Source organism: Talpa occidentalis, unplaced genomic scaffold (genome assembly GCF_014898055.3).
Source record: "Talpa occidentalis isolate TD23 unplaced genomic scaffold, MPIMG_talOcc4v2.1 talOcc4.8, whole genome shotgun sequence".
Classification (NCBI taxonomy): Eukaryota; Metazoa; Chordata; class Mammalia; order Eulipotyphla; family Talpidae; genus Talpa; species Talpa occidentalis.
Window position 1 is genome coordinate 87,677,002 of NW_023605194.1, and position 24,579 is coordinate 87,701,580.

At 40.5% G+C, this 24,579-nt stretch overlaps 2 protein-coding genes across 4 annotated transcripts in view; one reads left to right on the forward strand and one right to left on the reverse strand.

Moving 5' to 3' along the window:
- Positions 1-1,653: 1,653 nt before the first annotated feature.
- BROX (BRO1 domain and CAAX motif containing) lies at positions 1,654-21,942 on the reverse strand. 2 transcript variants are annotated; one of them, XM_037496375.2, is made up of 13 exons: positions 21,642-21,942; positions 18,918-19,034; positions 14,843-14,949; positions 14,402-14,498; positions 12,875-12,970; positions 11,910-11,982; positions 10,587-10,692; positions 9,856-9,945; positions 7,701-7,786; positions 6,136-6,217; positions 5,394-5,544; positions 5,102-5,261; positions 1,654-3,797 (listed from the first exon to the last, which is right to left on the reverse strand). In XM_037496375.2, exons 2-13 carry the CDS (start codon positions 19,016-19,018, stop codon positions 3,711-3,713), a joined length of 1,236 nt encoding a protein of 411 aa, XP_037352272.1. In that variant the 5' UTR covers positions 19,019-19,034; positions 21,642-21,942; the 3' UTR covers positions 1,654-3,710. The 2 variants fall into 2 exon arrangements, with proteins under 2 accessions (XP_037352272.1, XP_037352273.1); XM_037496376.2 differs by lacking the exon at positions 21,642-21,942 and adding an exon at positions 21,211-21,269.
- The window catches only part of AIDA (axin interactor, dorsalization associated), a 32,760-nt gene continuing 29,541 nt past the window's right edge, over positions 21,361-24,579 (forward strand). The window contains exon 1 of one of the 2 annotated variants that reach the window (XM_037496377.2): positions 21,361-21,690. In XM_037496377.2, the coding sequence (XP_037352274.1) occupies positions 21,560-21,690 (131 nt within the window). In that variant the 5' untranslated portion in view covers positions 21,361-21,559. Of the gene's footprint in view, positions 21,691-22,088; positions 22,375-24,579 lie in introns of those variants that run through there. The other variant, XM_037496378.2, reaches the window with a different exon arrangement.

A 24,579-nucleotide genomic window follows, 5' to 3' on the forward strand; every position in this document is an offset into this window, starting at 1 on the left:
TCTTTTTTCATCTACTCCCTTAACTGCTATTTGGTTCTACCATTTTAAATATTTCCTTCGCACACTCCTATGTCCAATACTTTTATCTCTAGGTCCGATTCTTTGATTCAACTGCCTACTTGATGTCTTCTCTTCTTGGATGTCTGATAGAATCTTGGTCTTGATATATTGAAATCTTTGCTCATATTTTGTGCTCTCTTCCTTTTTTGTTCCCACCAACACCCCACCACACTCTTACATCTCCACCCCTGGCAGTATTCCCACTTAGGTAACTTCATTCTTCCACTTGCTCAGACCAAAAATGCAGGAGCCCTTCATTCTCCTTTATCAGATGTCACATTAAATCCATCAGGAAATTGTATTCATTATTTCTGGAATCCAAATACTACCCCATTCACTACCAACACCCTGGTCTAAGCCAAGGTTAAGCTTCTGTGAAAGCAGGATACGACACCCAAAGCCCCACTTCACAGAACAGTATTCACTCCTGGTTTCTCGAGGCCTGTCACCTGAAACTTGCCCACTCCCATCAGTTACTCCCTACTGGAGTGAGGAAGAGTCAGGGCAAGCAGGGTAGATTGAGGAATCAGGTGAGGAAAAAGGTGATATACAAAGCACTGCTCCTCCTTGAAATTGATTAGGACCTGGCAGGATTTTATGCATTTTCATTATCAAACTATGTCTCTGGCCCCAATCACCAGGGCTCAGCAACATTACTGACATACTTACCTCACAGGGGTGTTGCCCAATTCTCCATCACGGCAGATGTAGGAAATTGCCTGAAATTCTGGAGGTGGCACGTGTGGTAACTTCAGCCACCAAGAATCCTGCCCAGCTAGCCTCAGACAGCCAGGATCAACTGCTTAAGGCAAACTACTTGAGAAGCTTCAAATATACAATCTCAATCAAGTGATTGAGCTAACACTATCCCCATGGGGCACACCCAAGGTGCCAAGTGCCCACACCTACCTCAGGCACACCACTGGCACTAGATACATTGAAATGCATGCTCAAATATGGCTTCCTGTTCTATAATTCAGAGGTATTTTAATCCCTTTAATAAATGTTTTATTACTGAAACTTTTAAACAAAAATTTAAATTCTAACCATATTGTTCAAATATGAATGTCTTTAGACATAGTTATGGTAACCCAAAGTGACACAGCAAATTTATTTTTATGCACATTAAGAAAAAAGAAATGTATTTTCTAAAGCACAAAGACTAAAAAATAAGGAAATGTATTTAGAGTTTTATCTGAGTACATTTAGATAGCACTGAAAATGCCATCTTGTTTCCAAAGTACAAAGTTTTCCAGTATACTATAGTGCCAATGATAAGCTCTCTGGCTTAGTGTACAAGACTGATTGTATTGCTCTGGATAACTGAATGAGATATATGGTATATACAACCAATCAAAATCCTACTTTGAGATTAAGAGATGATAGGTACTAGAAAAATGTAAATAGAACCAAAAAGGTCAAGAGAATTTAATATTTAATAAACTCACTAACATAAAACTACTAGCACAAATGCTTGTCATTTTAAAATGTTACTGTGAAGAATTATGATTTTGCTTTGCATTAAATCTGTTATTGGCTTAATAAATGTAAAAACATTTATCAACAAAAAAATCCCAGGGACATTGTAAGTGAAATACCTTTATTTTCATAAATAAAAAGATAATTCCTTATACAAACACCTTTTAGCAGAGTATGTTAGCTCTCATTATGGGTCTAAGTATGAAATGTACACAAAAGTTAACACAAATAGTTATCTCTAGTCTCATGCAATCTCTTTACACTTGTAAACTTTCCAAAATTTCCAACACCATTTCAAATATTATGTATAATGGGATATTTAAGTCGCAAAGTTCCACCTTTGCTGAGTCAAGAGGATATTACTGCTTATGTCAAAGTTACCAATTACTGATTTAAAGTAATGCCAGTATTTACCTCATTTTACAGAAGCACTGAGCAATTGTTTCCATTGCTGATAAGATGGTATCACAAAATCCACAAAATGTCAATGTGAAAATTTAGTTAACTAGGTTAATAAGCACTAGTAACTAAAAAAAGATCCTATAGTCAGAGTAATAAGCTGGCACAAAGTACTGTTTAAAGTTTTGTCAGTAAATGGCATAGAGTAAACAAATGACTGATTTTGTAGTAATGATCACACAAAATACAGTTAAACTTAAATTTTTTTTTCGGATACAGCAAAATAAATGTTCAGATATCACTCCGCTTATTCTGGAAGCTGCAGATTTAAATATTAAATGCTATATTGTGAAGAGTAATTAGCATTTTCACATATTTTTTAAAAAAATCTTAGTCTATGTAGCTTTTTATCAGAGGTGTAAACTATGATTTATTATCATTTACTTGAACAGAATATTGATTCAGATAGGCATAATCTATTCTTCATAATGAAATGCTTATTCCTATTTCAACACTTTATGTGGATTTACAAATTTTTCCCAAGGCTGCTGCGTGGACTCAGTGGTTTCTCTATGTTGAGAGTTCAGCACAGTGCCTGACACGTTAAAACCTCTCAAAAATAACTATTATCATTCCTATTAAGATAAACAATCCCTCATTTATAATAGGAATGAGAAAGGTAGCTAACACTTTTGACTAATCAAAAGATGATAATCCTAAAGATGTATAACTTGTGTAAAAGTATTATACATCCACTATTTCCCAAGTTTGTGTTTATACTAGAACTAATGGTTTCAAATACAAGCTATTTTTAAAATCATACTGTATGTTTTCTAAGTTTTTGCTACAGCCTTTGGCCTAAAGCAATACCAACTCTGAATCAAAACGTGTATTAGAAAATCATATAAAAATAATGTACGCTGAAATCAGGTAGCAAAGGCATTTTACTGTAACTTCTGTGACAAAGTAGTGTTACCAGTGTAATTCAGGACAACCTATCTTGTTTAAAGTTTTTTTCTTTATATCATGCAATATTTGACTTCTGCAAAAACATTTTCTTCCTTTCTCTGTTCTCACATAGAAACACTAAGAGCTGTTAGAAAGTTCTATCCTCTAGGTAAAAAAAAAAAAAACATTAGAAAAGGTACTTGTAGAAAATCTCTGAGCTGGAAATGAAGAGCAAAGCTACCAAAAAAGAGCATTTCAATGGTCACAACCTCCCTATCAACACTCATTTCTAAGGGAATTCTGGAGTCTAACATATGTAAAGAATGAAGATTTTCTGACCCTTAAGTGACTTTTTTTCACCAGAAAAGATAAGGGACTCAGAATTAACATAATAGTGAGGAGAGGGAAAAACTGTCTTAAAAACCCTTTTTTTCTGTCATTCTCTGCTATCAAATAAGAGAACAAAAAATAGAAACAGTTTTTGTGAAGACAGAAAAACCTACCTGAAACCACATGATTCTGACCTATATTAACTTGAAATTTATTACTACCCCGAGTCTGGAGAAAAAAACAAACCCCATAAATACCCTTAAGAGGCACCATAATAGTCTTTCAAGTGTTATCCTGAATAAAAAGAGTCTGAACACAAAGCATGGAATGAAAACAAACTGAAGGCAGATTCCCTCTAAATGTACTTGATTATTCTATATAGAGGCTTCAGAGAAATCATTTTATGAAATATGAAATATGAAGTTCCAAGGTTCATCTTATCTACTAGCATCTACTAGCAGAGAAATTCCAAGTGCATGCTGTAGTAATGCATTTTAGGAAATGGAGCACCCTGTGTCCTTTTGAGGCTTGATATCTGGTTCTTTCACAGGTTTCACCACCTCTTCTGGTTTGGGTTTGGTCTACGGAGGAAGGAAATTATAGTGTTAAGTACATTAACCAAGAACTGGAAAACAAACACTGTGTCCTTTCTAACTCAGACTTTTGAAAGAGGTCATATTACATCGCACAACAGATTAACACAGCCATTCCAGAAGCTACATAGCAACTAAATTTAAGACAAAAGTAGAAAGCAACATCCCCATGAGGATGCAAGCCCAGGGAAAAATCAAATTAACTGTACTCTTCTGTTCTCTGAGGAGGGGAAGTCGAGTGATGATGGCGCCATGTATGTGAGACTCTTAAATTTGGAAATAACCAATGAAAGTAATAAGCAACCACTTAGGGCATTAACTTAAGAGATTGAACAGGATACACAGATAGTTATGTTAAGAAATAATGGCTTCAGGGGCCTCCCCGGTGGCACAGCGGTTGAGCGCTGGGTTGCGAAGCTGCCATGGCCTCTGCGGCGCCGGTTCAATCCCCGGCTGCTCCCCGGCCACCGGAGGAGGGTCGCGCAGACCTCTCCTGCCGCCCACTGCTCCCCTCAGCAGTGTGCTTTGGTCCTTCTGCCTGCTCTGCTCCCCACTCTGGCTCTGGTAAATTCTCTCACCCTCCCACACTTCTGACTGTACCCAGTGCATGTATAAACAAAACAAACAAACAAACAAACAAATAAATAAAACATGCCTCCATTAAAAAAAAAATTAAAAAAAAAAAAAGAAATAATGGCTTCAGTACGGGTTTGAAATATTATAATGAAAACAATCCAATTTCAAGGAAGGAGTTATGGCTGAAAAACAATCTCCCATCCCCTTTTTCACAGATCTTCTCTTTGGTAGTCAAAATTCAAATCTTCCACTTAGTCAAACGTTTGATTTCCTACACCAAGATGTACTTAGATACAAATAAATAAAAGTAGTCTTGTTTTACTCCTGATGATTTCATAGAGTTGACATTTCGTCAAATCTTCACATCCCCTGCATTATGCTAAATCAAAAACAGCATTGCTATAGCAACACAAACACAGAGGAGCCACCTTTTCCAGCTCTTTTCTCCCACACTCGCCTTAAAGATGATATGGACAAGCTGTAAACAGCTTGTAGGATAATGTGCTGAAAACAACATCAGTTACGTAGAAAATCAGAAGACATGTAAGGCCCAGAGATCCTAACTCTGAGTTCTACATGAATTATATTTGCAAGTAATTAACTAATTTAACATTCAGACAAAAGTACAGATCTACTTAAAGAGAGAAACATATCAAACTGCTAACTCTGATCCTTCTAAATTTTCGTGAACGAATGAACAGAACCCAATCTCATACACTGTCATCCTTGGGTCTTTTGGTGAGATCAAATGCAGCCAGTGTTTCTGGTGTCCAGTGTTCATTCACAGGAGGAAACTCAAAAGGTACAGGTTCTACAAGACCGTAATTTGCTTTGAGTTCCAGTTGTGGGGCTTCTGTTGGGATTTTTTGAAAGTAACTGCAAAAAGCAATTTAAACAGTAATTCATTCTTAGAGAATAGAAACTGTGCTATTACTAACAATATTAACATTTAAATATTTTAAACATGTATACTATTACTAATATTACTAAACAGTACACTGTACTCACATGAATCCATTTTCTCTCTCACATTTTTCTAGGGTGTTCTTCACAAGATTTCCAAGTTTCCTAAAGAACAAGTGCCCTGAAGGCTTGACTGTTGGTCCAGGGCCTTTGGTTTCTCCATATTCTTTGCATAATGCTTCTGCCTTTGCATAAACTGCATGTGAAAGGGATATACAGTCATTTGACTGTACTTGTTGATTTATACCAAAAAGACATTAAATCAGAAATGGGAGAAAACGGGGCCTCCCCGGTGGCGCAGCGGTTGAGCGCTGGATTGTGAAGCTGCCCACAGCCTCTGCAGCGCCGGTTCGATCCCCGGCTGCTACCCGGCACCAGAGGAGGGTCCCACATGGCACGCAGACCTCTCCTGCCGCCCGCTGCTCCCCTCCCCTCAGCAGTGTACTTTGGTCCTTCTGCCTGCTCTGCTCCCCGCTCCGGATCTGGTGAATTCTCTCACCCTCCCGTGCTTCTGACTATACCCAGTGCTTGTATAAATAAATAAATAAATCTTTAAAAAAAAAAAAGGGAAATGGGAGAAAACGTTGTTCTCCTTGACGTAGTATAGTATAATAGCAACAACAACAGTGTAAGGGAAAGGTGGACATTTCTACAGGTTCCTTGGTCTTTGAAATATGTTTTGCTTTTCTCCAATTACCTCATTCATTCCCAATTCCCTCGCATGAACTCTCTCAAACTTTTAAATGCCTATTTAAAAAGTAGTACCTATTTTGGCAGGAATACTTACATTTTTCTGCTTCTTGGAGAGCCCTGATTGCTTCACCACACTTATCACTAGACAACAGAGTCTGCCCATGATAACAGTAAGCCTGATTAAAAAAAGAAAAAAGTTTATTTTCTACCCAAATCCTGCTTCCCACTGTCATCTTATATATACAGCATGAAAATAAATGCTTTTGTCCACTGAAGCATCAAGGCAGTCCCTTACACATTTCTGTATTAAAACTTCCCCCCAGTCTGTGCAATCATGTCAAGCTGTGAGCCCAGCTAGCCTTCTAAACATGGGCTAAAAGCAAGAAATATTAAGTGAAACTTTCTAAAATTAGGGCATGGGGGGGAAGGAGGAAATTACTATGTTAATGCAGAGGGAGAGGGAAGGATGGTTTTGAGGTTATGGAACAAATATGGATTTTTTTGTTTTGTTTTTTAAGATTTATTTATTTATGCATACAAGAACTATGGTACAGGCCAGAGCTGTGGGGGGGGTGAGAGAATTCACCAGAGACAGAATGGGGAGCAGAACAGGCAGATGTACTGACATACACTGCTGAGGGAAGCAGTGGGCAAGTCAGGAGAGGTCTGCTGCACCAAGTGGGTAGCTCCCTGGCCGGGGATCGAATTTGTGCTTCAGTGGCTGCTAATAGCTTCATAGGCTGCGTCTTAACCCCTTGCTCCACCAGGGAGGCACAGGAACAAATATGTTTTAAGAGAAATATATTAGGGGCCTCCCTGGTGGCACAGGCGGTTGAGCGCAGCGCTGTGAAGCTGTCTGCAGACTCTGCAGGGCCGGTTCGACCCCGCCGGCCTTGGAGCAACCCACAAGGTGAGCCAACATCTCCCGTCTCGCCCGTTGCTCCCCTCAGCGGTGTATTTCGTCTGTCTCCCTGTTCTATTCCCCACTCTGTCTCTGGTGAATCCTCTCAACCTCCTGCGCATCTGGACTATACCTTGGTTCTTGTATAAGTGAAAATAAACCTTTAAAAATATACATATATATGAATATAAAGTAGGACATGTTCATTCTATAAATGTCTTTATTAGTGCAGAGACTGCAACTGATCTTACGTAGTGTGCTTGAGAAGAGATATATAAAATATAAGAAATGAAAGATACTTAGACCTAAAAAAGGTTTCTGATGATCTCACATATGATATTCTAATCAACAAAATTTCTTTGGTGGATATGACAAGAGTTTCTAAGTAACTTCCAAAACAGTGCTTATGAGTTAGTTCTTCACCGATCCAGGTGAAAGATCATGCAGGGTAAGCATTACTATAACTAGTAAATGCCTTTCTCCATGTATATATAGGATAAAACAAATGAGAGAATTTTTGCTAAGTATGTGGAAGGTTCCAGCTGAACAGTGGGATTCCATCACTATCATCCAGCTCCACATTTCCACAGCTTCTCGTCCCCCACTTCAGTTCACAAAGGCTGCACTGTCAGCAACCACTTACTGAGAGTGGCCCATTAAACATGAAACACCGATAGAGGCTCTGAGATGACAGAGCTGGCACTTAAGGGGCTGGAAAGATAGTACTTTACATCATTTTTAGGGCTATAAATACTTACATAAGCTGTGTAGAAACACATTTTCAAGTGAAGATATTTCCTCCATTTAGCAGTGTACACAGGCTCCAAACTGGATAAAGTATGATCTAAAGTTACATTTTAAAAAGCAAAATATAATTTTACCCTGATTCACTAGAAGACTTTTAGTTCACGTGTTCAGATGCTACAGGCAGAATGCCCTTCAAGTCTAAAACTCAAGCACTTACACATTTAAAAAACCTTGTTTTATATAAAGTGACTTATTTCCTCATAACTGTATTTAAATACCATGGCAGGGGCTTCCCTGGTGGCGCAAGGGGTTAATACACAACCTATGAAGCTATGCACAGCCACTGCAGCACGAGTTCAATCCCCTGCCAGGGAGCTACCCACACGGCGCAGCAGACCTCTCCTGACTCGCCTGCTGCTCCCCTCAGCAGTGTATTTCAGTCAGTCTGCCTGTTCTATTCCCCACTCTGTCTCTGGTGAATCCTCTCACCCTCCCACACCTCTGGCCTGTACCCCAATTCTTGTATGCATAAATAAATCTTTAAACAAATAAATACTATGGCACCTCTATGAATTGATGCTTAATGTACCTTAAGTTCAAGGTAATGACAGTAACAGATGAAACTAAGAACTTCAAGGTATATACAAACTCCACTGTTATCTTTTTTAAATTTTTTTCTGAGATTTTATTTTTATTTATACAAGAACAGGGGTATAGGCCAGAGGTGCGGGAGGGTGAGAGGATTCACCAAAGACAGAGCAGGTAATGGAACAGGCAGACTGACTGAAATACACTGCTGAGGGGAGCAGCGGGCAAGGCAGGAGAGGTCTACTGTGTCATGTGGGTATCTCGCCGGCCAGCTGGGATCAAATCTGTGCTGCAGAGGTTGCGGACAGCTTCACGGTGCAGCGCTCAACTGCCTGCGCCACCAGGGGAGGCCCATCTTTTTAATTTATATGCAAAGAGTATTCCACATCAGAAACATAGAGGATGACTTTACCACCCTTTTCTAAATCCCCACTGGATCTTGTATAAGACACACACATATCTTGCCAAACATCCCTCAAAAATCAGTATCTTTCTCTTTATTTCCCATTTTGCCATTTTTGTCAGTTTTCATCATTTCCTTCATACACTATAAAATCATCTCTTCACCAGTGTTAAGCAGAGTCAGGGAACTGCTCCTTCACCCAGCAAGCCCACTTTTCATCCTGCAACCATAGGGACTTTCCTTAAATTCAAATTAAGTTACTTACTTGGTATCTTGTAAGGGGTACCAATCTACCATATAAAGGTCACGCTTCCTGGAGAAGCTTACCAACCATTCCTGACCTCACACACACACTGTACTTTCCTGACCTTTTCTCCCACCACCATCCTGTGTTTCATTTGAGAGCGTCTGTCTAAAGGGTCCGGAATATATACATACTACAGAGTGTGTTCTTCTCTTCCCATGCTCTAAATAAAGTTCCTGGACAAACTCAGAACTTCTATTTACATTTCATAACAGGGCAAAAATACCACCTTTCTTTGTAAACCTTTCTCCAGCATGCCTGGATCCTTTATGGTTTCCTTTTTTTTTTTAAATCTCACTGCTAGAATGTCTTATTTCATGCTATAATAATGTGGTTATATGCTTGTCTCCATATTCCTAGACTGTAAATATGTTCTATGGATCTACTTTGAATGCCCAACAACTGTAACAGTAAGCATCATCTCATCAAGAGAAACATACGCATGTTTCCTAAATAAGTGAATGAAAGGAACAGGCTATTCAGAACTCTGTAGTTCCCAACTTCCCACCTGCCAGCAGTTAAATAACAAATTAGTTACATTAACTCTCTGGATTTCAGTTTTTGTCTAAAAAAGGGTAGTAACTACAAAGCTGTCACAGAGACCAAAAAAATTAAAATGTCAAAAGCAAACTGGCTGTATCTTATGTTTCTGCTAAGTATGTACAGCATCCTACTTTCTATTACAAAGTATGCTGCATATTAATTGAACAGCTCTAATTCTTTCATTTATTTTAACTAAGATTAATAATACAAGTATTAATACACTTTTGCAAATGAAACAATCAGAATCTTTTGGTTTATTTGTTCCCTATTGAGAAAAAAATCATCAAATCTGAAGAACATAGATAAAAAATATGACTTAAAAGCTTACCAGCTTTTTGATAGAAATTGGCCGTTTCATATGCCAATGCAGCGATTAGGCCAGGAGCATGTTTTAGTTCAATTGCTCGAGCAATTGTTACTGCAACCAAAATATAATAAAGTGTTAAGTTCACCTGCATTCAGTCTAAAATCAATTACAATAGCAAAAGACAGCCTGATAGTCTATTTGGGATTTTGATAAAGCTTAACAAGAAAAGTAAGTTACAGGAAACTGCAAACCTGAACAAACAAAACACAGAGCTTATTAATTTTGATACCATTTCTTTAAATAAATCACTAGTCAATTACTAGTTAATCAAAGAAAATATTATGATGTAAAAGGAAACAAATACTTTCAGGGTATGGAGTTTAAGTAGAGAAAAACAAGTCTACAAAGGTTTTGCCTATTGTTCTCACTCATTTGCCGACACTGACAGGAGGATTTCAAGAGAAGCCCAATGGTGTAAGAACAAAAGGCACAAGCAAGGAGAGAGGGTAAAAGATGAGTTGCAGAATTAATTCATGCTGTCAAAAAAGATATGAAATCAAAATCTTCTTATGAAGAGCCAATAAACTGTTAGGCTTTTTCCTGTGAACTACAAATGAAAGCAAAAGGCTAGATGTAAAATTATTCCTCATTGAAAATTTCTCAAAACCTGAAACTGAGTTAATTTTAAAAACAGAATCAAGTGCCAGTATAGATTTTCTTAAAAAAAGAAAATCTTACAATATTTTGGATACCTTCTTGAGCTTCAGCCTGACACTGGATAACATAGGTGTCTATGAGTCGTGCTTCTAAGTCCCGCCCCTTCTCTGCAGGCGTAATGAGTTTTGGGATATGACTTTCCTGAGGAAAAAAAGAATAAAACCAAACAAGTCAATTTTATTTTATCCCTGTTATTAGAGATCAAAAGCTAAGTTATGAGGTACTCAAATTACATGTACAAATAAAAACTGTAAAAAAGAAGCAATATTAAGTTACAAGGAATAAAAATTCTTGTAAACTAGAACTTCTAAAGTCTTTTATAAGCTTTTGCAAAAAACAAACTCAAAAGTAGAATTTGGATTATAGACTGCTTAGAGATGCAAATCATGTAAGATTAAATGAAAATGAAGTTCTCTTTTGCCTGAAAGCAAGAATTATTTACATTAGTAAGTATAAATGTAAAAATGATTACAATCCCATAGCTAACTGAGGATCACAGCTTTTCATTGTAAAAGTGTCTTATTTACCATGAGAAAACTGAACGTTGGCCTCCAGTAAATAGTGGTTTAATTAGAAAGGGCGGGGGATAGTAACCACTGCTTTGTCAAATAATTTAGTATGAGCGTGTACTGGCTGCCCTTCTGTCATTTTCACTGAGAGACAGACACTCAGTTCAGTTTTGCAGACTACTGAATGCTACTGGCAACTGCTGCAGAGATCAACAAGAAATGGTAAAAACCATACATTGTTCTGCAACGCTTTACCTTTTCAAAAGAAACAGAAAAATAAGCAGTGCATTAACAATTTAAATCTTCAAATTCTAAAATTTACCGGTGATTTTCTAAAATGAAAACATTTACTATTTTGTAATTGGCTACACTTATCAACAAAGTACTTAAAGAGAAATGAACACATACTAGCTCTTTTTATGTAAAGAAATTTTCCCCACCCCCCGCAAAAGCCCTAAGATTATTTAAGAATTAAAGCATTAAAAATATATATGTGTAGGCCTCCCCGGTGGCGCAGAGGTTGAGCGCTGGGTTGCGAGGCTGCCCGCAGCCTCTGCGGCCCCGGCTCGATCCCCGGCTGCTCCCCGGCCAACGGAGGGTCCTACATGGCGCGCAGACCTCTCCTGCCGCCTGCTGCTCCCCTCAGCAGTGTACTTCAGTCCTGCCTGCTCTGCTCCCTGCTCTGGCTCTGGTGAATTCTCTCACCCTCCCGCGCTTCTGACTGTACCCAGTGCTTGTATAAATAAATAAAAATAAATCTTTAAAAAAAAAAAAGAAGTTACCAGTGAATGGCTGGCATAAAAAAAAAGAATATATATGTGTATCTTCATTAGTACAGAGTTATTTTACCTTTAAATGTTTAAAAATCCCAGCTGCAATTTTTAGGCTTCGATGAACTTCCTTTGCTTCATCTTCTGTTATGCTTAAAGACAGTGGTTATATTAGAGGATGAATCCCATTTCTGACATAAAAGCCAGTAACTAATACACCATCATAACTGGCACTTGTGTTTCTCATCACTATCTCCTTCATTTTAAAAAATCTAATCTGACACTTAAAAAAGTAACAAATGCACATTAAAATTACCTAAAGATAAAGTACAACAAATGAAAACAAGAGCGCCCCTGTATAGAGGAATGGACAAAAGGCTTGTTTTTCCTTCCAGATAACCCGTGCATAAACAAATGTAAAATCTTACACACTCAATGAATGCACACACTTAAAACACACAAACAAGTTCTCTACCCACTCTTCTCTTGCTTTGATCACCCAAGTTACTTTAAAGATAATTTTAGATCAGCATTTACAATTCAACTCATTTTTAAAAGGCTCATGTATTGATGCACCCTAGTAGGTAGCCAGCAGGTTCCCATTGCTAATATATGCTTTTGCTACTATAAAAATGTTATCTCATTTTATGTCACATACTTTTTAAGCCTTTTGTATTTCTTTTCCAGTGAAATATCTATGTCTTTTCCATATTTTCAACTGATCTGCTAGTCTTTTTCATGTTCAGCTTGAAAGCGTATGTCATAAAAACAATTTGTTACATGCACTGCTTTTTTTTTTTTGACTTATCTGCCATTCGTTTAACTTTGTTTATGGTAGATTTCTATTGAAAGATCTTCACTGATAAGATTATTAAATTTTTTTTCTTTTAATGCTGGGCTCCCTATTTCTGGTTAAGTATATTATGAGGCAACCTTTCAACTATCAAAGTGGTATTTTCATCAATAGCCTAGACAGTCTAATAATGAAGCTACACATATTTGAAAACTAAATGCATATGCATACAACGCTCCCTTTTAACTTACTTTTCTTTTCCAGCCAGTCTTGAAGCATATTTGGTATACCATAAAGCTACATTAAATCCCATGGAAATTAATTCAAAAACAGCATCTTGCTGGGCACTAGAATTATAAACATAATCATTAAATTCTTTCATTGACAAATCTCTGCACGAAGTCAACTGTACATAAAACTCAAAAAAATAAAAAGCTATATGCTACTGGTATAAGGGAAAAACAGTCTGTGTTTAATACAGAAAGGAAGAGACACACACACACACACACACACACACACACACACACAAAAAAAAAATGGCCCAGTACAACAGTAAATATCAATAGTAGTTCCAAAGCTTATTGTACCTAGAATAGCTCTAGAAATGCAGACCTATGGGGCTTATGCCCAGAGAATCAAAAAATCTGGGATGGGTCCCAGAATTTGCATTTTTAACAAGCATCCATTTTATTATGATACAGATGGTTAAGAAAACAGAATTCAGAAAGCATTTCAAGGTAGAGCAAGGAAAGGCGGCCTACTGGTATGTGCACATAATCTGAATTGTACCTTGAAAGATGGTTAGAAGGAAAGGACAACCCAGGTGAAGGAATGACACTATTAAAGCACAACAAAATATAAATACGTTTCTGGCAGTAGAGACCCAACTAGCATCATTAGAGCTTGGGGTTTGCAAAAAGAAATCAAAGAACAGAAGAGCTAAAGGTCCAACTAAGAGAAACTACAAGATTCCCCATGTAAGCCACTCAGCACACTGCAGCCTTAAAAACAAGTACATTTTATATTATATCTTTTAATTCTATGAATACCAATAAGACTGCAACTATATTAAGCAAATAAGATCATACTAATTTTTGTTCACTATCATTTTTATGAGATCATGAAAACTCTTGGGACATTTATTTCAAATGAGTAAGAAAGCACAATACCCGTATTTTACATATGCAGCGCTGAAATATAGAAAAATTACCCAAAGGGAAGAAACTAGACTGAGGATTATATTTTTTTATAAATCTCTATCCTTCAAAAGGATAGAGATTTTTTAGATTAAAAGATTTGGTATGAGGTTCTCCCTGGTGGCGCAAGGGATTAAGATGCAACCTATGAAGCTATTCGCAGCCACTGCAGGATGAGTTCGATCCCCCACCAGGGAGCTACCCACGTTGCGCAGCTTACCTCTCCTGTCTCGCCCACTATTCCCCTCAGCAGTGTATTTCAGTCGATCTACCTGTTCTATTCCCCGCTCTGTCTCTGGTGAATCCTCTCACTCCCCAACACCTCTGGCCTGTACCCCAGTTCTTGCATGCATAAATAAATCAATCTTAAAAATAAAAAGATTTGGTATGAAACAGTTCAGGAGAAACAAATTATATTTTCACTTAATGGAGAATATTAGTTTAGATCAAATGTTTTTTTTAATTTCTGGTAGGAGAAAATGCTGACCAGACTTATTTAATCCTTCACCAACAAAGGTTATGAGTGAACTACTGGCAAAACAACTACAAAAAGGACTTTAATTTACTGTTAACACTGCTTACCTTGGAACCTGTCCTTGTAATGTATCAGTCCACTTGAAATTTTGAATATATCTTAACTTGCTTTCTTGAGTAGATTCATCCAGTGAATTTATGAAACCTATAAAAGGTATAAAACATTTCACTTTTAGCTTATCAAGTGCTTTGCTTAGAAAATTTTTCAGGTAATGATTTACCCACGTGTCTGAATGAAACTCATAGTCCCTCTGTCCCTTTCTATATCTTAACATGCCCTCCTAAGTAACATAATATGAAATATGTACACATTCGATGTTACAAGACCACATACCACCCTTACATTCTCACATAACTGAAGCTCCAGCAGACCAAAGAATATGGCCTAAAAGTCTAAGCTATTCAAATCTGAAGTCTAGAATTTCTTGTGAACTTGTACTGTTTTTGTTTTTTTTTTTTTTAACTCAGAAGTTCATATAAATAACCAACCTTGTAAAAATGAAAAATAGGTATCTGCTGCATTCTTCATCATTTCTGGATTACAACTCAAATCAGTGAACAGTTCAAGCAGTCGTGCTCTGGATGATCTCAAGTCACTAATATCAGAAAGAGACAGTAATGTTAAGTCAGCTGTTAAGAAGGGTTCTGGGACCCAATTCCAAAGGGAAGGAGTGCTTTCCCCCCACCAAGTAATGTTCCAACACAAGCTGGAAGTCCTACAATGCAACTCAATTCTGACACCATCCACATGCAGAGAGCATCAGATTCTACCGGTGAAGGGTTCAGTCCCACAAGACTGCCCACCATCTCTCCATGTATAAGCTGCCAACAGCAACCCCAGTTTGTTGTTACCTGTATTTCTGACCAATTGGCTTTAAATCAGGCTGTAACCCAACCTCCTCCTTGGGTTCCTGGAGCAGTTCACAGAACTCAGAGAAACCTTTCACTTACTAGCTAATATAAAAGATGTAACTCAACATAGTCAAATGGAAATCTAAGATGCATAGGCAAGGTGGGGGGATAGGGTGCAAGACTTCCATGTCCTCATAGAGCACCCTACCTCCAGCACTCCCACAAGCTCACCAATCTGAAAGGTTACAGAACCCCATTCTTTTGGGTCTAATGGATGTTCTATTAGAGCAGCATCACTGATTAAATCACTGGTCTTTTGGATGGGGCTCATTCTCCAGCCTCTCTGGAGGTCAGGGGATGGCGACTGCAAGTTCCAACTCTTTTTTTTTTTTTTAAACGATTTATTTATTTATTTACACAAGCACTAGGTACAGTCAGAAGCACGGGAGGGTGAGAGAATTCACCAGAGCCAGAGCGGGGAGCAGAGCAGGCAGAAGGACCGAAGTGTACTGCTGAGGGGAGCAGCGGGCGGCAGGAGAGGTCTGCGTACCATGCGGGACCCTCCTCCGATGGCTGGGGAGCAGTCGGGGATCGAACTGGCGCTGCAGAGGCTGCAGGCAGTTTCGCAACCCAGCGCTCAACCACAGCGCCACGGGGGGAGGCCCAGTTCCAACTCTTTAATCACATGGTTGGATCTTTGGAAAATCAACCCCCATCACTTGGGGGGTCCAAAAGTCACCTCACTGACACCTTTGTTGCCCTTTACCACTTAGAAATTTCCTAGGTTTTTAAGGACTCTGTGCCAGAACTTGGGAAGAAGACCACATCTGTATTTCTTATTATAAATCACTATGCCACAGCTCTATTATGGGAACCTGCATAAAAGTGAGTTAAACATTTAATTGTAAAAGAATTAAAAAACAATGCACATACCTCTAAGGCACTACTATGTACTTAGGAATGAATTTAATTGGGGCTAACACTAGAGATAAATGAAATAACCAGTAACAACTGTTGTAAAAGTTGCACTAAAACAAACTCAACCCTTAAAGAGGAAATCATGGATATAATTGTGTAATTAAAGCATATTACAGGACCTCCCTGGTGGCGCAGTGGTTGAGCGCTGGGTTGCGAAGATGCCCGCAGCCTCTGCAGCGCCGGTTCCATCCCCGGCTGCTCCCCGGCCACAGGAGGAGGATCCCACATGGCGCGCGGACCTCTCCTGCCGCCCGCTGCTCCCCTCAGCGGTGTACTTCGGTCCTTCTGCCTGCTCTGCTCCCCGCTCTGGCTCTGGTGAATTCTCTCACCCTCCCGCGCTTCTGACTGTACCCAGTGCTTGTATAAATAAATAAATAAATAAATCTTTAAAAAAAAAAAAAAAAAAAATAAAGCATATTACAAGTTTTAGCATTAAGGAAACAAGCATTTAAGATGGAGGAAGGATTAAGAACAAGCAAGTTACGCTGACCAACTCACAATGAAAGTGTTAGGAAAAATGGAAATTTAATGTGTTTATGATTTTAGTATCACATTATTTTAAGTTTTGACATTACACACAAAATGTCAAAACAGACTTAAAGAAAACAGTGTAAAAATGCAATTGTGTTCTCTCATTAAGCCCACACATAAAGAAAACGGGACCATGGGCTCCTTTTTCCTTTACTTTCCTGCAGCAGTAAATACTGCAGATCCTTTCTTCTTGAAATTCTTTTCTCTCAATTCCAGTAACACTAAATTTCCCAGGTTCTCCTTTGTCTCTGAAAGTTCCTTCTATATTTTTCTCTGTCCCTCTTACTCCTATGTCCAAACATATTCAGTCCTTGGCGTTCCAGTTTTCTCCCTGTTGAGATCCCATCTTTACATCCAATCCTATATCTATATCAGCTCTAACTTGGTCCTATTCCAGTTCCACCTCTAATTTCAGAAGGTACCTAGCTTACTTAGGGTTCCAAAATCACATGATAGGGGAAATGACTAAAGACACTTGAAATGCCCTTAAATGAAAAAAGACAGTAGGCACCGTATACTCAGAAATTAGTAGGTGAAAGCAAGTTAGGTGAAAGCAGGTTCTCGAAATTCTTTGGCGAGTAAAATTAAACTAAGATTTCAAATATCTTCCTAATGTAGCAGTGATATTCCAAGAGAGCAGACTTTGTTGTCAAATGTCTAGATAATGCTAATTCATTGTACCAGCACTGAGACCTATTCCAAAAAAGCATACCCCCACAATTACAGAAAGCTGACCAAAAATCAGATAAGCTTCTTGAAATTCTTTTCTCTCTATCCCAGTAACACTAAATTTCGCATGTTCTCCTTCCTCTGAAAGATCCTTTTTACTTTTTTCTAAGTCTGTCCTTATTGAATTATTTAGCTAGAAGTTGGGAAGGAATAATTCCTAGACTAGGAGAAAATGGAATCCTTAAGGCCAGTTCAAGACTCCAATAGTTGGCTGGCCACTTCCAAGCAGGCACTCAATCATCCCGTGCAACCCAACTGAAGTAGCCATATACATCATAAAAGTACAGAATTTGAGAAAAACGTGTATTAGAACTATTTAAGCTCTTCATTGTCAAGATGAGTAATTAGACCAAAGAAGTTAAGAGCCTTGCCCAAACCTACAGACAAAATAGTAAAACTGGGACCAACTTCTAGGAGTCTAAGACCAGAGCAAACTATAACCTGAATGGTGTTTTTGTATGGCCCATAGTTAACTTTTGTAAAAATGATAAAAGAATATGCGACAGTGACTGTATGTAGCTCAGCCTAAAATATTTACTCTTTATCCCTTTACAGAAAAGTCTGCTGACACCTGGTCCAGATTAACAAGCTAGTTTCCCTATCCTTCACTCCAATTACTTCTTTCCACAAGCAGCAACTCCTGCTTTTCCATTGTTGGTAGCAAGAATGTCTTGACGATCTAGGTTCTGTATCTCATAGGCTGTCCTGTCCAACTTCCCATCAGTCAACCTGGTCAGTGATTTCTCCTTTGAAATCTCTTTTGCACCTACCACTTTTATTCCAGTCAAAGTGCTCTACTCATTAGCCTGAGAACAAGGTTTTCATGACAGACTGATGTTTTTCCTCCCTTCTTACTATAGAATAAATCTGAGATCAGCAAATGTTTTCTTGAAGAGTTCAAAAATATTTTAGGCTGTTTGTGAGATAAACTAAATATTTTAGTCCATATGAGTTTGCTACTATGGAGGAAAGTAGCCAGACTATAAATAAATGGGGGGTGTATGTGTGTGGGAGTAGGGGTTTACAGGTTGGCTGTGTTTGAACTTTATTTATTTAAAAAAAAAAAAACAACAACAACAATGGATCAAATATGAGACACAGCTTGCCATTCCCTGATGAAAGTATACAATTTATTCAAACCTGTTCTAGGTCATCCCTCTCTTTCCCTGCTCAGAACCCAATGAATTTACTGTCTAGTAAATCAATAATTTCCATCTACAACGTTAAGGAGTCTAATTGTGTATAGAGCTTAACCTTTTTATTGTAATTGCTTACTAATCTAAAATTAAGAACCCTGGCCTAGAAGACTCAAAAGTTAAGTAATCTGTGGTTTAACTCTTCAGATGTCATTTATAAGTAATTTAAGGTTAGGGATATTGGGTCACATACATCTTTACTGTCCAAGAGACCTAAAAAAAAGTACCCTGGATCCAAAAGCAGCAGTCAATACTGGTTGACATAGACTAAAACTTACCTGCAAATTTTTGAAGCAGCAGTACTGGTAGCCACGCCATAGTAGTTAAAGGAGACAGGAGCTGTGGCTTTTAATGGGTTCCTATGAAACCAATGCGTCATTTTCTCCAGATATTGTCTGAAAGCAAAAATGAAGTGCATAAAAATTAAATGTTAAACATTTAACAAACAACATCCATATCATAAAAATTATTTTTAAAGTGAAAGATTACTAGAGGATATTTATTTTTATATTAAACATACATATACAAACAAGATGCTTCATGACTATAAGTCAATATCACTGTCTGTAAGTAGTCTGTTTTGATCAGGCCTATTTAAAAACAGCATTTGGAGATTTAGCCACAGTAGTGACAATGTTAAATATATCAGAGTTGTAGTGTTTCCACATTACCATGCATAAAAATCACTGTAAATGGGGGGGGTGTGCTTGTTAAAATGCATGTTCGGGGTCTCCCCTGGTGGCGCAGCAGTTGAGCCCTGGGCTGTGAAGCTGCCCGCAGCCTCTGCAGTGCAGGTTTGATCCCTGGCTGCCAGTGAGGGTCCCACATGGAGTGCAGACCTCTCCTGCCGCACCCCTCAGCAGTGTATTTCGTCAGTTTGCCTGTTCTATTCACTGCTCTGGCTCTGGTGAATTCTCTCACCCTCTCGTGCTTTTGACTGTACCCAGTGCTTGTATAAATAAATCAATCTTTAAAAAAAAAAAAATAAAATACATTTTCAACAGTTAAGTTAGGACCTAAGATAATAATGCTGCTGGTCCCAAACTCCCCTTCTGAGTAGCAAAGTACAGTGAGTCCTCACTTAATGTGGTGCACAGGTTTTTGAACTACAACTTTAAGCAAAACATCACAGTTACACCAAGTCCTCAAATAACTTGATTTCTTCCCAACATTTTAATGAGAGGACATTACATGAGGACCAGCTAGACTGTGATTGGACAGCTCCGAAAGAGAAAGGCACAGGACCAGATGAATGTAATTTCTCAAACAGGTTCAAATGGCCCTTATTTAGGCGAAGTGTTCGATTACTTTAAAGAGGTTTTAAATTTATTCCCACATGATGTTGCTAATAGCAACTGAGTGGTTTCTACAACAAATACACTGTATACGAAACAGTTAATAAGAATCACTATCATAATAAAAGCAACATGATAGCTGACCAATAACTTTTTTTTAATCAGGTAAATCAGTTGCCCCTTCCAACTTGGATATCTGCTTTCTTGGTCTCATCCTTGGTTGCTTAAAACAGTAACTTCTATCTCAAAAGAACATTTGAAAAGCTACCTATGTGAAATGACAACTTAAAAAAAGTTCAGTGCCACACCATTTATTTTTTTTTCTCCTTTGTTTTTCCAAAAAAGGAATGTTTGCCTACAGGTCCTTGGGTAAACAGTGCAAATAACACAGGAAGTCCTAGCTAAAGACTTAAAATATGGCAATTAAAATCCAGGAAGTAACAAATTCTGAAAAGGTACAATTTTTATGAAGACATTATACAATGTTGGCAATTGATTTTTTCTTATTTGGAAAATAAATGTATACCGCAGTGTATGATTTATCTACTTCAGGCACCTCAACTACAATATTTACTTATTTACGACAACACCGGTTTTGGAAATCTAAGGTTAGGGATTTTGGGTCACATCTTTCTGCACTGCCCTAGAGACCTATTTTTATATAAAACATACATGTACAAACAACATGCTTCATTGCTTTAAGTCAATATCACTGTCCAGATATTTAATGAACAGGAAACGAACACATCGTGTACTCAAACATTGAGCAAGTTCATTGAATTCAAAACTTTTACCACGTACAAGAGAATATACCATCTTCCGGACATGGTCCACTGTAAACCTGTTTTATAACTTAAACTAACACAAGAATCTACGTCCATATAAATCAAGCTTCCCGAGGTAAAAGTACACAATACACTTGATTTGGGGAAAGCAGCTTTTCTCTTCTACTCCTTTACCGCGGCCTTCCCCCTCCTGGATGTAAATGTCTGGACTTTTGGAATCTTTACTTCAGGAACGAAGAGGTTAAGTGCCGCATTCTCTGGATCTGCCCCATCACATCCCTCTGAGCCTCAGTTCCCGAGTTCTCAAGAGTTCGGGGCAAGGTTGTTGGGGAGGCACGACACACCCAGCCCCCAGTATGCGGGTGCTCCTCGAGCCACCGAAGCAACACTCGGATCGCGAATGCCACCGAACCCGTCTCCACAGGAGGACTCCCATTACAGACCAGGAACCGCCACTCAGGGGTCCCCGGTCCCCTTAGGACGCCACCCACCTGAGCAGCTCAGCCGAGCCGGCCCGTTCGCTTCCTGTTTACGCCCCGCCTCTTCCTTCCGCGAAAGTACGGGGGGGGGCGGCTTCACTGCGCAGGCGCCGTCCGTAATCGAGCGCCACTACCCGCACAGGCATTTTTGTGGAAAGCCGACACCATCTACCCGGCCAGCGAACGCAGAAGGAGCCCCTAATTAGTTTATAAGCCTCCAGCTTCCCGAGGCGGGCAAAGGATTAGGCGAATCCAGCTGTTAATGTCGAGGATTCGCGGAATCCTTCCTGTCATTCGCTTCAAAGTATTAGGAGACTTTTTGGACCACTCCCCGGTGCCTATGGAGACCGTGTGAAAGGGGATGACCCTACTGCTGGGGGCGGCGGGGAAAGGACAAGGGCGAGGTGGTACTGGAAAACCTCCAGCCTGGTGGACAGACTCACCGGCTTTCTCGGGATCTGTCCCGCAGTTTTCCGAAGGAAGAAAGGCCAGGTCCGAGTCCGCCGGCGGGAATGGGGGGAGGGCGTCGCAGAGCCGGGGCTACTGGGCCGGAGCGACCGGAAAGCTGGCCTGCGACGAGGCGGGGTCACGTGGCTTGGAGGCCATGACAGTTACCGAGGCGGCAGTGGGGCCGCTGGGGGCCTACGGAACCGCGTCGTCGCTGCTCCCTCAAGCCCCTCGGGTTCCTGGCTCTTTCTGGACTTCTCCTTCCCTGCCCGGCCTCAGGCGCCGCGCCTCTTGTCACAAGACGAGCGCCGAGGGGCGGGCCGCCCCAGCCGAGGAGGAATGCCGCGGTAGCAATGGCGGCAGCGGGTGGGAGCGGGGCGGCCTCAACCTAACTGGGGCGGGGCCAGGGGCGGGGCCTCGGCGGGGCGGCCGCGCCGGAGCCGCCAAGTTTGGCTGTGGCGGCAAATGGGCTTGGGCGGCTCCTCGGCGGGTGGCGGTGGTGGCCAGCGCGGTTCCTCCTGGCCCTGTTAATGTCGGGGCCCAGCCCGGGGAGGATGGCGCCCTAGGACCCTGCCTGTCGGGGGTCGGGGCGGGAGGGGTCGGGGGCGGCTGGCCGGCCATGTCGGAGGTGACCCGAAGTCTGCTGCAGCGCTGGGGCGCCAGTTTTAGGAGAGGCGCCGACTTCGACTCTTGGGGCCAGCTGGTGGAGGCGATAGACGAGTATCAGATGTGAGTGACTAACCGCAGCAGCGGGCCAGCCCGGCCCCCGTCGGCCGCCTCCCCTTCCTCAGGGTCGGGGCTCTCACCCGCGTCTCTGCCGCCCCGACTTCTCAGGGTGGGGCCCCGCAGGCACGGGGGCTGAGGTCGCACTGGCACGGGGGAGGTGGCCCGGGGCGCGCGGTCCGGCTGTCCCCCCCGCCGCCTCCGGCCCAGGTCCATGCAACAGGTCCCCCCGCTTTCCTGGGGCGCCTGCCCGATCGGGCTACCTGCTAGGTGCCTTCCCACCGTCTCCCAGGTCCCCCGCTCCACCGGCAGTTTCCTTCCCTCCTCGCCTCGCCCAGGTTGCCGCCCCTCCATCGCGCTCTCGGAATCTCCGAGGAATTGCTGGTGCGTTCTCCGCCCACGTTCCGGGGATGAGTGGCCTGGCTCTGTCTGCCGCGCCTGCCTCCTCCCGGGTGTAGGACAGGAGGGAACTGGTCGCGATAGTGGGGTGGGGGTGCCCCGGATGCAACGAGGCCAAAGGTGCCTGGCCAGCCTAGAAGAGGCTCTCCTCTAGCGAACCCCCTTCTCCACCCAGCTCGGGCGAGCCGGGTTTTCGTGTTTCACCTCCGAGCCGTTTCGGTTTCTGGAGCTGTTATTTGCTCGGCTGTGCGAGTCCCACCCACCCCCTCGCTCACTGGTTTTGGGTGGAGTCCGCGCAGGATGTGAACAGAAGAGAGCAAAATGTGAATTAACAGACGGCGCACGGGAGCCCCCGCAACCTCCTTGGGTGGCTCCTCCTTTTCCTGTGTAGAATGTATAGCCCTAGGGTACAAGTGAGTACCAGTGTTGCTTTGATCTAAAGAAATCTTATTTCTTCCCCAAAACACTTCAGCGATTTTTTTAAAATGAAAGGACAAGATATACGTGTATTTAAGTTTTTGCTTAGTTTCTTGCAACATTTTACTGAAAATAAGAGCTGCTTACTAAAAATGCTGTTTGCAGAACCGCTACTGTTAATTATTTCTTGGTTTAAAGCAAGTTATTATTTGAGAGGTTTTGGCCAAGCATGAAACCATGTACAGGGAAATCTTTTTCTGCTTTTGTGTCTTCTGCAAAAGAATCTTAGCAGGGGTAAATTATCCTTTCACTTAGTTTTCACTTTTCTCATAGTTTTTATTTGACCATTAAGATAGTTGCAATGTGTAATTGTTCTCCACCCCATCTTACTGGCTTTGAATTGCCCTTAGTTTCAAAAGCCCTAAAAGCACCCATAAGCCTTGGGCCATTTTGCAACATGTAACAAACTCTCATTTCTGTTGTACTTTGACTTGATTTCACTTTCTTCTGCAGCTACTTAGAAAGCATTATTATCCTCATTTTACAAAGTGGGTAAACTGAAACTCAGGCTAACAAATTAACTAGAGTCACAAAACTACTCCACTTTAATCTCGTTGTGTTTTTTTTTTTTTTTTTAAGATCCAGATCCTGTCCACTAAACTAGATAGTGCTTTAGATGCATAAGATGCTCATGGTGTGTGAATTGGACAAATTAGTAGATTTCCTTCATTACCAGGGAACAAAGACATTTATACTGTAACCAATAAACAGTGAGAGTTGACTCACTTGTATGTTAACTAAAACTGTGTACCCTGACTATCAAGCTGCCCCTCACTTGTGATGTGGTGGGACTTAGCAGCTGTTGGCACTCAGCTGCAGGCTTCACAGTGAAAAGTGGGGAATACCATGTCCAGTTGGAATTACAAAGGATAAGTGAATACACAAGCTGTTTAGTTGGAATTTCTAGAAGCAGCTCATTGGGATAATAATAGGGACACACAGATCCATTGTTGGAACCCCATATTAATCTCTGAAGTGCGTGATTTAGAGTTATGACTATAATAACTGCCACTGTCAAATTGATATAGAAATATGTAATGATTGGCTCAAATTTTATTGACATGCCATAGGTCCACATAATACATTTATTAATTTATATATTTATATATACTATATATATGTGTGTACATATATGATCATATTTTAAATCACCTAGATATTTTAGAATGGAGGCAAATTGTCTTTTTGATTTGAATAAATCTGGGAGGAAGAGCTATAGAAGCTACGAGTTGGGGGCCACCAAATGATGAGAAAACATTGGCTGGATTTAGCCACTGACTGGAAAATGGAGTAAGGAAGGCAGAGGAGTAGAGTAGATAATGGCATTTTTAACTG

Excerpts from the sequence above, each read along its gene's own strand:
- BROX (XM_037496375.2), bottom strand. The coding sequence starts at position 19,018 with ATGACGCATTGGTTTCATAGGAACCCATTAAAAGCCACAGCTCCTGTC. Across the intron at positions 14,499-14,842 it reads CTATTTTTCATTTTTACAAG|GTTTCATAAATTCACTGGAT; the intron begins GTTGGTTATTTA and ends TACCTTTTATAG. Across the intron at positions 7,787-9,855 it reads CAATTTCTATCAAAAAGCTG|ATCATACTTTATCCAGTTTG; the intron begins GTAAGCTTTTAA and ends ATGTAACTTTAG.